The 13,962-nt window shown below is 54.6% G+C and overlaps 1 protein-coding gene and 1 non-coding gene across 6 annotated transcripts; both read right to left on the bottom strand.

The window, feature by feature from the left end:
• Window positions 1-6,587: 6,587 nt before the first annotated feature.
• On the bottom strand, window positions 6,588-13,925 carry LOC112397722 (melanoma-associated antigen D4). 5 transcript variants are annotated; one of them, XM_024741988.1, is made up of 13 exons: window positions 13,838-13,925; window positions 12,667-12,877; window positions 11,591-12,421; window positions 11,000-11,206; window positions 10,831-10,894; window positions 10,523-10,602; window positions 10,041-10,132; window positions 9,321-9,400; window positions 9,194-9,236; window positions 8,706-8,768; window positions 7,687-7,801; window positions 6,985-7,415; window positions 6,588-6,793 (listed from the first exon to the last, which is right to left on the bottom strand). In XM_024741988.1, the coding sequence occupies exons 2-13, from the start codon at window positions 12,874-12,876 to the stop codon at window positions 6,784-6,786; spliced, it is 2,226 nt and encodes a 741-aa protein (XP_024597756.1). In that variant the 5' UTR covers window position 12,877; window positions 13,838-13,925; the 3' UTR covers window positions 6,588-6,783. The 5 variants fall into 5 exon arrangements, with proteins under 5 accessions (XP_024597756.1, XP_024597758.1, XP_024597755.1 ...); XM_024741990.1 differs by having other exon boundaries at window positions 11,060-11,206; window positions 12,667-12,986; window positions 13,838-13,920; XM_024741987.1 differs by having other exon boundaries at window positions 12,667-12,986; window positions 13,838-13,920.
• On the bottom strand, window positions 8,048-8,176 carry LOC112397724 (small nucleolar RNA SNORA11). Its single transcript, XR_003002862.1, has one exon. It is a non-coding gene; the product is annotated as a small nucleolar RNA SNORA11 (small nucleolar RNA).
• Window positions 13,926-13,962: the final 37 nt, after the last annotated feature.

The raw sequence follows: 13,962 nt of genomic DNA on the forward strand, positions 1-13,962 counted from the left end.
ATCTTCCTTTCCTTCCTCCCTTTCTTTCCTTAATTTCTTGATTTGCTTTTTCATTTTTTCTTTCACCCCATTCCCTTGCCATCTTATGTATTGCTGACGTAGTTTTCAGTATTCCATTTTAATCTACATATTTATTACTTATTCCTTTTGTTTTATATTTAAGTGGTTCCTGTAGAAGAGTATACTATACATATTTAAATTTATTTATTTAAACATCTTTATTGGAGTATAATTGCTTTACAATGGTGTGTTAGTTTCTGCTTTATAACAGAGTGAATCAGCTATACATATACACATATCCTCATATCTTCTCCTCCTTGCGACTCCCTCCCACCCTCCCTATCCCACCCCTCTAGGTGGTCACAAAGCACCGAGCTGATCTCCCTGTGCTATGTGGCTGCTTCCCACTAGCTATCTATTTTACATTTGGTAGTATATATAAGTCCATGCCACTCTCTCACTTCGGGCATTTCATCTTCAAAGAATAAGATTCCTTACACACATGTATGCCTTTATTTTTATAATCCCATCTATTTGCTTTTGTTTCCATACAGTTTATTTATACATATATTATATCCCCGATAATGCATTGTTATTTGTCTTGAAAACATTCAGTTAACTCTTAAAGAAAGGAATCTTTTAGAAACCCTTCCCCTCCCCCCCTCCACATATTTAACCATTTCTATAGGTATTTGTTCCTTTGTGTTGATCTGGGCATAAATTTGGCGTGGTTTTCATTCATCCTAAAGAAATGCATTCAGTAGTTTCTATTGTACAGGCCACTGGTGGACAATTCTAGTACTTTTTGTTTGTTTGTTTGACTGAAAAAGGCTATTGCATCATTATTTATTTTATTTTATTTTTAAATTAATGTTTAGTGACATAGACTTCTTCTGGACATCCCCTTCTAGGAATTTCAACACTTACTTGTATAGCTTCTTGTAACCACCATCACAATCAGTATTCAGAACATTTCTGCAACCCCCAAGAAGTCCCCAGTGCTATCCATTTGTAGTCATGCTCTACCTCCATGCCTAACCATGGCACCACCAATTTGCTCTCAGTCACACTAGTTTTGTCTTTTCAAGACCATCCTACAAATGGAGCCATTTAAAAAGTAACCTGAGACTGGCTTCTATCACTAAGCATGATGTTACTGAGTTTCATCCACGTTGTTGACTGTATCAGTAGTTCGTTCCTTTCTACCACTGAATAGTATTCAATTGTATGGGAATAATGCACTTTGTTGAAGGACGTTTGGGTTGTTGCATGGTTTTGTTGATTATGAACAGATCTGTTGTAATAAACGCTCGTGTACAGGTTTTTGTGTGAACTCACGTTTAACCTGCTCTAGGGGAAATACTTCAGGGGTGAAGTTGTTGGTCACGTGGCTAAGTGTAAGTTTAACTTCATGAGAAGCAGTAAAACTCTTTCCATAGTGGCTGTGCCACTCTGCATTCCCATCAGTAACCTGTGGTAAATCCAGTTGCTGCCCATCCTTAACATCCTTTGGTATTGTCAGGTGTTTTTTCCTTGGTTTGTTTCTTTGCTTGCTTCTTTCTTTCTTGTTTTGTTTTGGGTTTTGTTACGTTTTAGCATTTTTAAATAGGAAGACAGGTATTTCACCTTAGTTTTAATTTGCATTTGCCTGAGAGCTAGGGAAGTTGAACATCTGTTCATGTGCTCAGTTGCCACCTATATATTCTTTTTATTGAAGTTGTCTCTTCAGATATTTATTCCACTATTTTCTTTCCGTTGAGTTTTGACAGTTCTTTATATATCCTGGATACAAGACCTTTGTTGGATATGTAATTTTTAAATACATTCTCCCAGCCTGGGATTTGTTTTTTCAAACCCTTAACAATGCCTTTCACAGAGGAAAAGAGTTTTTGGGTGTCATACCTGAAACATCCTTGCCAAACTCCAGGTTGAAGATTTTGTGTTATTTCCTTCTAAAAGTTTTACAGTTTCATGTTCCTGGTTTATATCTAAGATTCATTTTTAGTGGGTTTTAGGATAAGGTGCGAGGTTCTTTTTCTTTTAGATGGACGTCCATTTGCTCCCACACATATGCTGAAAAGCCAATCCTTTCTTCATTCAATTGCTTTTGCACCTTGGTCCAGAACGAATTGGCCATATTTTGTGAAACTAGTTCTGGGATCTTCCCTCCAATTTATTTAATTGTGTGTCTGTTGCTTCACCATCGTCACACTGACTTTTGTTTACTGTAGTTTTATAAGTTTTAAATGAGATAATGTGACTCCAATTTTATGCTTCTTGTCACAGTTGTTTTGGCTATTTTAGTTTCTTTTACTTTTTGTACAGGCTTTAGAATCAGCTTGTTTATACCTACAAAATGAAAACGTGCTGCTGGGATTTTTATTGGAATTGCATTAAACCTATCGATAAATTTAGGGGGAACTGACATCTTTACTACGGTCAATATTCCAATCCATGATCGTGGTATGTTCTTCCGTTTATTTAGGTCTTCTTTTATTTCTTTCCTCAGTGTTTTGCAGTTTACAGAATGCAAATACTATGTGTCATTTGTTAGATTCACAACTAAGAATCGCCCTCATTTGTGAGTGGTATGTGGTGTTCCTCTCTTAAGTTTCATTTCTCCCAACGCTGTTTTACTAGTATCTAGAAATATGATTGATTTTGTGCTGTAATCTTGTATCTCGCACTCTGGGTAAATTCACCTACCAGTTCTAGGAGATTTTGGTGTATTTGTGTGATTTCAACAGAGACAATCAGCTTGTGAATTGGAACAATTTTAATTTAGTCTACTGATTTGTGCCACAGCATGGATGAATTTCCAAAGCATTGAAGCAGAGGGAAAAAAAGGCAGACACAAAAGGTTACATATTGCATATTTATGTGTATAACAGGCTCTCGTAAACAGCATTCTAACCTGTAAGCAATATAGAGAGGAGATCAGTGGTTGCCTAAGGCTGGATGTGGATGGTAGGGATTCACTGGGATGGGGCACAAGGGAACTTTATTAGGTGATGGGAAATGTTCTCTTTCTTGACTGAGGTGGTGGTTACATGGGTGGTAGCATTTGTCAAAGTCCATGGAACTGTACACTTAAATGGATACAGTTTTGGTGGCCAGTGAAACCCCAGTACAACTGATAAAGAGAAACCTTGACTATTAGTTTCATTTGGAGGAGCTCAGTTTGCAAATGAGCGAACACCCAAAACGTGGACCTCTGATAAGGAAAATATTCAAGGCTTTAGCAGTCATTGCAATGTTCTCCTTGTGGGCAGCAAGCAGGGGAGTCTCGCCAGCCTCTGCAGGCCTCCGAAACCCACACACACACAGAAGGACAAAGCATGCTTCTGACAAGAATGTGGAAGTACAGCTGAGGTTGGACATCGGGAACGCCCTTCTGCATTGATTCTTGCCCTTGCCCTTGTCCCTCCTGCCTCCGAACCTTGTGCCTGGGGCCCTTCCCCCCACGCCCCCCCCCCCCCCCCAGATTTGTGAGGGTGGCCTGATCCCAGGGCTCATCCTCTGTGTCCTGATTCTGGGTACTGGGACCCCTCAGTGTCCTAGAGAGCTTCAGAGACAAGCTTAAAGATAATTTGTAGCTGCTGCCTTCCCGAAAGGCCCATGATTATCTGGCTTTCAGCTCTCTCAGATTCCTGGCTAAAAGCAGTGCGCTGCTCATAGTGAAGCTACATCTTCCCACGTCTTCCCTCCCTGCTTTCAGAAGGCTCACTTTCGCCTAGACCTGATCTCTGATGCCTCCTCCGTCCAGGCTGCCTGAAGTAGCCACATGCTCTAATCGCTCCTGTTTTCCGGAGGCCTCCTGCAAATGAAGACTTCTATGGACAGTGTAGGGGAGTCCATTTGCTTCACACCCTCATCAACTCTTAGTATCCAGTCTTTATAGTTTTCTTCTTTCATGTGGTCATTGGGTGTGTGCACCCCATTTCACTTCTTGAACTTTGTAACCCGTGGGTAGGTCACCCGTTTCAAAATATATTGCATGTATTTGCTGAACCCCATACTAGGGCAGCTGGCCTGGAAAGGGACTGTTGTGTCACCCTCAGGTGTGCGAGTCCATTTCTGATGAGGATGCTGAAGCGTTGGCCTCTCCAGGACACAGGAGTGAGGATGTGTCGGGAGGCTGGGTGGGCAGTGGCAGGCCTTAAAAGCCCACGATGAACCTCAGGGGCAGGGAGACCGTGAAGGGTGGGGTGCTGGCTCAGTGAAGGGAGATGGGGAGCTGTATGGGTTGCCCGGGTGGTCAGGAGGGTGGGTGTCTGCAGAGAGGGGTGAGAGTTGGGGGTGTCACCCCACGACACTGTGAGTCCCTCGAAGGCAGTGGCAGCAGACTGCAGTGGGCAGAGCACACATTTGGCCTCAAAGCGTCCTGGGCTCGAGTCCCAGCACTGCCCCCTTCCTGGCTGTGGGACGTGGGGCAAGTGTCCTCCCTCTCCGAGCCTCAGTGTCCTCATCCATGGAATGGGCCTGATCATCACCTCCCATCAGGGCTGTCTGGTGAATGACGTCAAGGCCATACGAGTAGTGGCCTGCGAATATTCAGAACGACTTTATACATAATCGTCAGTAACTGGAAACAAGTGAATCGGTGAGTGCTTGTCCATCAACAAGTGTCCCAGGAGTCAGAGGGCACAGGCCTGGGCTGGGGAGAAAGCTGCGGGAGCTGCCAAGGTGCACGCACACCTCAGCCACGGCCCCGCCGCATAGTAGGGCCTCAGAAAACAGTTGCTGAGACGTGTTGTGGGCCTTTGTGGAAGGGCTGAGGTTGGGGCCGGGAGGGAGGCCTGCCTTGGTCTCATGTTTGCCCTGTGGGTGAGGAGGTCAGCCGTCTTCGAGGTGACCATCCTCAGAGATTCAGGCCCCTTCCAGGTGCAGGTTTCTGGGGGACCCAGTGTCTTTCCGCGATCCCCAGTGCCCTCCTTCCTCCCTCCCCACCCTGCTCTCAGCACTGCTCCCTGCAGAGTGTCGGGGAGCAGGGCCCAGGTGAAGACAACCATGGGGAAGGGGGTGGAAGGGGAGAGTGCTGCAAGCCTGGAGGCCTGGGGAGGTGGTACCTTCCCCAGCACCCTGTCTCTGAGGGCTGCTCTCTCCTCCTTTCTAGATGAGCTGCCTTATCTCAGGTGTCCTCTGAACACAGTGCTCCAGCTCATCCCTGTGGCTTGTGGTGAGTGCCCCACCCTTGTCCATGACAAGGCAGGTGCCTACTGCGTGCACAGCAGGGTCCTGGGAGGTCCCAGGGCAAGGGAACCAGAAACATTCCAGTGTCATTCATCATGCCAGGGCTGGGTTCCCAAATCCCGGGCCGTGGACCGGGAAACCTGCACCTGGAAGGGGCCTGAATCTCTGTCGGAATCACAGAGTGTCCACAAGGCCAGGCATCAAGCCCACAGCCAGGGAGGCAGAAATCAAAGCAGCAACAAATAAGGCAGAAACCCGCGTGAAGCCTGTCTTTAGGGGAGGGGGGTCCATACAGAGCCTGCTTCCTGGGGGTGCGGCCTGGGCCGTCCCCTCAGCAGGTCTGCACTAGAGGTGCAGTGCTCTGCTGCTGCTCTCTTGCGATCGTTAATACATTTTGAGCCAGGTGACCAGAGTTTCTGTCTTCCACTGGCTCTGGCAAATGATGTAGCTGGGTCTGGGTCAGGATCCGGGTCTGGCTGAGGGAGCAGGACCACTTCTTGGGGCAAAGAGGCAAGCGGGGGGTGGGGGAGCTGGGCGGGCTGGGGTCCTTACACTACTCTCTCCTTCCTCTTAACCTGGAGCCTTGTCCTCCAAGCTGTGGACGTCACTGGGGGACCCAGAAAAGCCCGAGATGGCCCCTTCCTGCTACGGAGTCCTTCCCAGGGTTCCAAAGTGTCTCTGCCCTCACTGTCGTGCACCTGGGGAATGAGAGTTCTAGCCTCCGCCCCCGCAGGGATCACGCAGCCCTTGAAGACACAGAGACCTAGGCTGGCCTTGGCCTCGCCGGGAGAGTCCTGCTTCCATGGAGAAGAGCCCCGGAGCCTCCCAAAGGGCCTCGGGTCATGGTCACAGGCAATGGGCTGTCCAGGTCTGCCTACAGCTTTCTTTCACTGAATCGGCTCTTGCGGCAGTAATGGCTCCTCCTTCTACCTGCTGGAGGGGTGAGAGTGTCACTGTGAGGCCTACCTCATTGTCCTTAAGACTCGGTCTGAGGGAGGAGGTCCTGAAATGGTGTGGATGATGAGGGAAGGATTCCAGGACAGCGCCTCCAGAGATGGGGCGGAGGTGGGTCCTAGGGGATGTCTGTGGATCCCGTCCCTTGGTGGGAGGGACGGTGGCACCGGCTCATGGCCCTCCACCCCACCCCTTCTCCTGAGGACCCCCACTGGCATTTAACCGGGGCCACACAGTGTAAGAAATCATGAAACTGTATGGACCGGAGCCCCTGGAAACCCTTGGCCTCCACACTCAGCTGGCATCTCCGCGCGTCCCAGTGCCTGACCCAGCCACACCCGCCTGCCTTTTAGGGAGAGGCGGCCCCCGCCTGTCCCGGAGGGCCTGACCACCGGCCACTCAGAGCCACACCTGCCCCGGAAAAGGAGAAGACGTCCGACTGATTTTGCAACTTTAATGCAATACTGATACCCAAAACACGACAGCACGACAAAAAGCACACAGGAAAGCAGGAAGGGCAGAGAGCGCGTCATCTGGCATGCCATCTTCCATGGACGGGGAGTAGCTGCCTAGAGTGCTCTGTCGGGGAGGGGGCAGAGGAGGCACTCTGGCTCAGCAGGGGGCTGCTGCAGCTCCTCAGCGCTGCCTGGAACCGGGAGACACAAAGGCCAGAACACAAGGGTCAATACAGGTGAACCGTCAGGGATAGGAAGAACACACTGAGTGTCCCGTCAGGCTCTCTTCGTTCCCCCATGACACCCCAGGCCTTCCCCTGACTCCTCCCAGTCCCTCCACACCCCATCCTTCAGAGTCTCATCTAATGACCTCCAATCTTACTGAATCCAGGAGAAGAAGCTGGCACTGGTTCTGGCGGCGTTTCTGGTCCGGATGGTGGAGCTGGTGCTGGGGCCATCGAGCATGCTGGTGCTGGCCGCACCATTGGTGCCACTGCTGACGCCAGCCCTCCAGGTGCCTCTCCTGTTGGCACGGTTGCTATTCAGAATGTACTGATGGTATCTGGCCCAGAAAGCGAAGGGGATCCTGGACCAGGCGTCGCCAAAATCTCCGTCCTCATCCCAGGTCAGGAGCTCGACCTGTATGTCGTCCCAGCTCCACCGTCCAATCAGAGCTTCCTCCCCGATGTTCATCTGGGCCCTCATCTGGGCCCTGGCATGTTCCTCAGCCATATCCACATCCATCGTCTTGAAAGCATCATCCACAGCCTCCAAGAAATGAGCCCTCCATTCCCGGGGGTCTCGGTTCTGATACTGCGGTGGAAGAACAGCAGCCGTCGGAACAGCTACCCCACCTCGCTCAGCACCTGCTTCCTGCCATACGCCCTCCTGAGCGCTTTGCAAAATCATGATAGAAACCCACACGACTGGAATCGGGCTCCCATTATTCTGTGCCAGACCTGGGATTTCGCCCCACCCACTCACTACGTCTGTGAACTTGTGTCAGTGACTTAGGAACCTTTCTGGGCCTCAGCGAACCAACGAGGTATGGGAAACTCCAGCCAGAACAGAGGCTCTGCCTTACCTGGGCGATGAATCTCAGCACCCTCATCTTGCTGGTCTCGTGGCGGGCGCGCAGGCCCCAGAGGAACTCATACTCGGGTGGGCTGCTATTGGGGATCTTCTTGTATTCCAGGTACCTGCGTGAGAGAGGAAAATAAACTTCTGCTTCCAGCCAGGCAGACCTGTTGCTGCACCAGTGGCTCCCAGGTGGCCCCTTCCCAGCCCCGAGGCTGCAGCTTGGCTGCCGCAGGAGGCCTGCCCTGGCCCCGCAGCCCTTGCCTCGCTCCCACGCTCACTCCCAGGGGTTTCTGCCTCCAAAACTGAGGTGCTCACACCCTTAGGCCACTGGTCCTGCCCAGCAGCCACGTGGAGGTGCAGGGGGCACGTGTAGGGTATTTGTTCATAGGAAGGCCACGAGTTTTGTGCCCCTTGTCACAATAACCCAGGTTCCTGTTGGGTGTGTTGTAAACAGAGGAGCCATTTCTTCAGGCCCCCTGCTCTGAGCACACCCCACCATGGGGCTCGTCGAGCACGGCCTGGCTGAACCCTGGGACAGTCCACCCTAGAAAATGACTGTACAGGAAGAAACAGTCAACCAAGAGCAGTGGACTCCATGCATACTCTCGACCATCTGTGTGTGTGTGTGACACCGAGGATGGGGTGGGCCTGGGCTAGAAGGTCAGCGGGGCTGGACTCCAGGCCCAAATGGGCCTTATCCCAGCCGGAGCCATGTCAGGCTTCCACTCTCTGAGCCCCAGGCTCCTGAGATGTAAAGCCGGGGACACTGCCTAGAGGGCAGGTGCTGAACGAGATGGGGGCTGTACCACCCCACCCGGTGCTCGCAGTCAGCATGTGCTCCCTTTCCCCAAGCCTCCCTGGAATTGCCCTCCCCCCAACGCTCACATTCCCCCCCACCCCACACTCACACCAGACACCCATCCCTCTGGTGTTAAGACATGGGCTGGGGAATGGCTTCCTCAGGCAGAGCAGCACACGAGGAAGGCCTGAGTGGGAGGCAAAGTGAACTCAGTCGATACTCACTTCTGCTTCACAAAGTCCTCTGTAATGAGTTTCCTCAGATCGCCCAGGAATGGGTGCCTCACCCTGAGTGCAAGGAAAGGAACGCATGACTAGAGACAGTGGCAGTGCCCGGGGTGGGCGGGAGCACTCCCAGCAGGACTGAGAGCTTCCCAGCCTGTGGGGTGTCCCCATGGATGCCTGGGCCGGCAGCAGAGGCCAGACGGCCACTTGTCAGCGACGCCCCAGGGACGCCCCAGGGGGCTTTGACGGAGCCCCCAGGTCCGATGGTTTCTCTTAGTTCTCATCTGGGAACAGAGAAGGCACACGGAGCAGAGGGGGTGCTCAGTGTTCAGGACCGTTTCCCCACGCACCCTGGTGGGACCCTTTGCGCTCTACCTAGTCCAGGACGCCATGCCCCGCAGAGGCCACTAGGCCACTGCAATCCCGGGGCCTCTTGTGCCCAAGGACAGACACACTGAGGAGTGGGAGCCGAGAGACCCCAATCATACCCGGGGCGCAGTCCCATCTTGCGTAGTGCCTCCCAGAGGACAGCTGCGAGGGGAGATGAGGTACAAGAGTTTAGCACACGGAGGTGAGACGGCGGGCAACCCCCCAGCTGCAGGTCCAGCCACTCACCCTCGCTGGCACGGTTGCCGTTCATGAAGATGACGCCCAGAATCACCAAGAGGAGACTCAGCCTGGGAGTGTCCTTGGTCCTGAAGGTGTAGAAAGAGGGATCCTGTCCAGCAGCCATTTGCCCGGAGGGACCACAGCCAGCTCACTCAACTAGCCTCTCCCAGATTGCTGGGCTACAGGGCAGCTCCTCCTACTCTGTATGGCTTGCGCTACCTGGTCCAGACAATTCATTCCTCGGCCTGAGACTGAGTCCCTTCATCCATCAAATGGGGATGCTAACACCTCCTCCCAGGGCTCTGCCGAGGATGGGGTTAGGCAGGGAGCAAACGGTTGGCAACCCTGTGTCCAGAGGCACATCCAGACCTTCCCTGCCCTTTGCGCATTGCGTCGGGAGCACAACTCCACTGGAGAGCACCCCCACACCCCCGTCCCCCTCCCGAGGCCCACTCTGCCAAGCCCTGGCCAGGACCTTAGCAGGGAGAGGCAACCAAGGAGCTTGCTTTCCTAGAAAGATGGGGGTGGGGAAGGGTGGGCAGGGGCGAAACCCGGAGAGCAGCAAATCCTCGGCCCAGGCTACTGCCCCTGCCAGCCCTTAACTGCTCAGCACCGCTAACTCTGGGTGGGAGCCGTGCTAGGCCCCCCAACCCCACTTTCCCGTTTCTCTGAGAGGAGCGGGGAGGCACCACCAAGGAAGGCCACCACCCTCCTGTGCTCTCTCACTTTCCCAGGAGGCGGGCTGACGAATCCCGTGTGCAGACAAGAATGTAGAGGTGTTCTTCCTTGTCGATTTCCTTCAGGTGGATCCCAAACTTCTACATGGGGGAGAAAACAGAATGTGAGCTCAAACATCCATGTTGGGTGTCCTGCAGGCAGTCACTCAATTCCCCGTTAGAGCTTTTCCTTGGCGGGGAGCCCCAAGCCCTGGGGGGGGAGGAAGAAGAGAGGCCGCAGAGGAAGTACCCTGTGGGAGCACTGACACTGGCTGAGACAATGGGATCCACCTCAGGAGACCACAGACACTCAGTGAGCACGAAGGGCAAGAAGGAGGGAAGGAGGCAGGCAGAGGAAGCTCCCAGGTGGAGAGGCCAGGGAGGGCTTCCTTCCAGAGCACATAGTCCTGCCCTTGGGCCTCGAGGGGATGCAGGGGGCAAGGGTTCCCTGCAGCCCCTGCTCCACAGAGCTGCCCCCGGCCCCGCACCCACCTTTTCCAGAGTGTACGTTGCTCGTTCAATGATCTCAGGGAAATGTTCATCGTATTCTCGGATGACATCCTTCAGCATGTCTGCAGGAGGGGAGGGGTGGGCAAAGCACCGAGACTGAGCAGGGGCCACAGAGCTGCAGCTTTTCTGTCAGCCCTGCTGAAGGGAGCACACTCAGGACCCCACACCGTGCAAATGGAGCCATCAGCCAGGCCTGATGTGTGTGTGTGGGCATCTGCTGGGAGGCCCACAGGGCAGGGTTGTGGGAGGGGGGAAGGGCAGAGCTCAGGGAGGGGGCACAGGTTGCCCACCTGAGCGCTTGATGGGGATCTTCTTGTAGTCTTTAATCATCAGATATTTCACCAACTTATTTGCCTGGAGAAGGAGGGAGCACACGGGTAGACCAAGGCGTGGGCGACCTCAAAGAACAGGCCCGCAAGGGAGGAGAGGAGCGAGATGGGGGAAGGGCAGGCTTCTTACCCTCTCTTGCAGAAGGGTCACATTGCGGGGTGGCAAGCACAGTACGTGCCTTGAGGGTACCTGGGACCTCAGGGCCATGGGGGGCCGAGGGGCCATCTGAGGCCGCACAGTCGTCAGTGCGGGCTGCGATGCCCTCCAGGTCGGTGGGACCGCAGGAGGCTCTCTCTCCTCCTCGCTGCTCTCATATTCGTCATCCAGGTGCTTGGACTGTACCATTAGACAGAGGAGAGACTCAGGGCTACCAGGCTACCCGTGCAAAAGCACCTGGCACACATCTTAACCAGAGCAGGTACTTGGAGATAAGGGTAGTAGGAACAGCGGATGACACGTGCCGAGTGCTTACTAAGTGCCAGGCACTGAGCCAACCGCTTCTCCCTCCAGGCCCGAGGGTAGGGACTACGTGGAGTAAAAACATGCTAGTCAACCTGTCTTGGAGAAACATGCACAAGCTGAGAGAAGAGGGGAGGGAAGGAGAGGGAAGGAGAGGGGAGGGGAAGGGAGGGGATGCGGGGAGGGAGAGGAGGAGGCGGAGAGGAGAGGGCCCAGAAAGCAGGGGAGCAAGGGGGGTTGGAGAGAGCAGGGAGGTCTCACCTTCTTTGTCCTCTTGCCTCCCATCCTGGCCCAGGGCTCCGCACTCTGCTGAGAGGTGGCAGCTGCACCCTCAGGCTCAGGGATGCTCGTGGCCATCTTGGCCTTGGCAGCAGCTGCTGCCACAACATTCTGAGGCTCCACCCACCGAGTCTTGGCGAGAGCCTTCCCAGACTTGGTCGTCTTTGGCCGGGTGGCTGCCCCCTCCCCGGCAGAGGCTGCCTGGGGCCCCCCGGAGGCAGCACTGGGGCCCTCTGTGGCAGCCTCTTGGGCCGGGGCGGGTCTCTTGGGGCGTGGGAAGGCCATGCCACTGACACCTGCCGGCTGGGTGAAATCAAAGACATCGTTCTGACCCAGGAAGGCTGTTTTGGGCCGGGTGGCATCCATCTCACTGGCACGCGGGGCCTGGGAGAAAGCACAGGCCGTACTAGGGCCCTCGGCAGCAGCCTCCTGGGCCCGGGAGGATGTCTGGGGCTGCGTGGACCTTGCTGGAGCCCCGGAGGTGGCCATCTCGCTCTTGACTAGCATCTGGGAGCTGTGCGGAGAAGCAAGGCTTGTCTCAAGGGTGGCTGCCTGAGCCTCGGCAGCGGATGTCATGGGCTGGGTATCGCCTCCTGAGCCCTGGTCTGTGGCCACTGAGTGGTTAGCGACCACCTGATGGTAGGTGGCACGGGCAGCAGCAGCAGCGGCCCGAGCAGCTTGGTTAGAGGAGGCGGCCCGGGCTACGTTGGCAGCACGGGCAGCCGACTCGTTGGCAAGTGTTTCTGGATCCATCCGAAATGCCTCCAGCAGAGTCCTGGCCAGCATAGGGTTTTCAAGTTCCCAGGGCTCATTCTGCAAGACCAGGGAGGGGAGGGCAAGGCAGACAGCTGTACGCACTCGCCCTGTGCTGGCCAGCCCCCGACCAGCCCCCAGACCCTCCCAAATCTCCCTTCTCCCAGCAGGAGAGGGAAGGTTTGGTGAAGCTGGGCAGTCCTTCCCCATTCAACTCCAGCCTTCACCCACCCCCTCCTCCCATCCTCCCTGACGTCGCAGGAGGGAAGGCCCAGGGCTAGCAGGTGGCCGACAAGGGGCCTCACCGCTAAGATGCGAAAGCCTGGACCCAAGCTCCCAAAGGCTCTGAGGATACGGATGTCAAAGCTGGTGAGGGCTCCGTAGCCTCCAAAAGCACCAAATTCTTCATAGTCGTTGCCTTCAACCATGTCTTCCTCCCCGACTTCATCACTACCCTCGTCCATGTCTTCAACGTTGTACCCTTCAGATTCTTTGTGGTAGCTTCCCTCAGCCATGCTGGGGGTCCCAAGGAGAAGAGAGCTCAGCCTGAGAGGGACGGGGAGGCCTCTTCACGGGGAGGGGTGCAGGACCCAGCAGGAGGCCGGATCTCTCAGGAAGTGGGGAGCTGCAATCATCAGGTTACCAGGCAGTGTAAGGTCGGGGTGGGTGGGGGAGTGAAGGCTGCTGGGGTAGATTCCCTCAGAGACAGAGCCCTAAGAGAAGGTTAGAGGAGGTTGGAGGAGTCCCTACACTGAAAGGGGAGTTTAGGACAGGCAGGCTCCCCGGCCCAGCGGCCGGATTTGAACAAGGGGTGCACTGGCAGGCCTGGGTCCAAAGAGTCCCATAGGAGATGCATTGAGAGAGGGAGAAATAAAGCGCCTGAATTTAATGCCTGGAGCAGGGGGCCAGGACGGTGGGGAGGAGATGACATGAGAGGGCTGAGACAAACGGGGACCGCTGGAAGCTCTGGGAAAATGAATCCCAGGGACCCTCTAAGTGCCGGTGGGGGCATTCAGCTGATTCAGGTCTAGGTTGGGCTCATACAGGAGCGCTCAAGGTGTATGGGGTGGGGGTCTTCGGGCTAGGTGAGGCTCGAACTGGAGCGCTGGAGGTCTCAGAGGCCAGGACTGCAACTCCAGGAAGGGGGCAAAACGTTCAGTTCCACTGGATTGATCTCAGAGTGTTTGGGGTGGAGGTGGGGCCTCCGCTCTAAGGAAGCTCAGCACGGAGCACAAGGGTCTGTTAAAGGGGTTCGGATGGTGGGCTCCGGTGTAAGGAGGGCTCGGATCGGGGAGCCTGCGTCTGATGGCGGTGGAGGGGGGAGGCTCCTATCTAGACCGCGGGTCTAAGGGGGTTCAGGTTCTGCGTGCTTGGGCTTTGTTCAGATCCGGGGGCGGGGAATTGGGGATGGGGAGGGCACAGCGTACCCTCGTTCCACTCGCTCTCTCCCGGTCCTGTCTGGGGCTGGATCCTTACCTTCCCTGGGGCTCCAATGGCGTCCGTCCTCAGCACCAGGAACCCCGCAGCCGCGCCCTCGCCTACTGCTGCCAGCACAGCAGCTCCGACCACCCCGCCCCTTTTCTCCGCGCAACGCGCCCCCC

This window comes from Neophocaena asiaeorientalis, unplaced genomic scaffold, assembly GCF_003031525.2.
Source record: "Neophocaena asiaeorientalis asiaeorientalis breed wild unplaced genomic scaffold, Neophocaena_asiaeorientalis_V1.1 scaffold1731, whole genome shotgun sequence".
Classification (NCBI taxonomy): Eukaryota; Metazoa; Chordata; class Mammalia; order Artiodactyla; family Phocoenidae; genus Neophocaena; species Neophocaena asiaeorientalis.

Excerpts from the sequence above, each read along its gene's own strand:
- LOC112397722 (XM_024741988.1), bottom strand. The coding sequence starts at position 12,876 with ATGGCTGAGGGAAGCTACCACAAAGAATCTGAAGGGTACAACGTTGAA. Across the intron at positions 11,207-11,590 it reads GAGGCAAGAGGACAAAGAAG|TCCAAGCACCTGGATGACGA; the intron begins GTGAGACCTCCC and ends CTAATGGTACAG. Across the intron at positions 8,769-9,193 it reads AAGATGGGACTGCGCCCCGG|GGTGAGGCACCCATTCCTGG; the intron begins GTATGATTGGGG and ends CCTTGCACTCAG.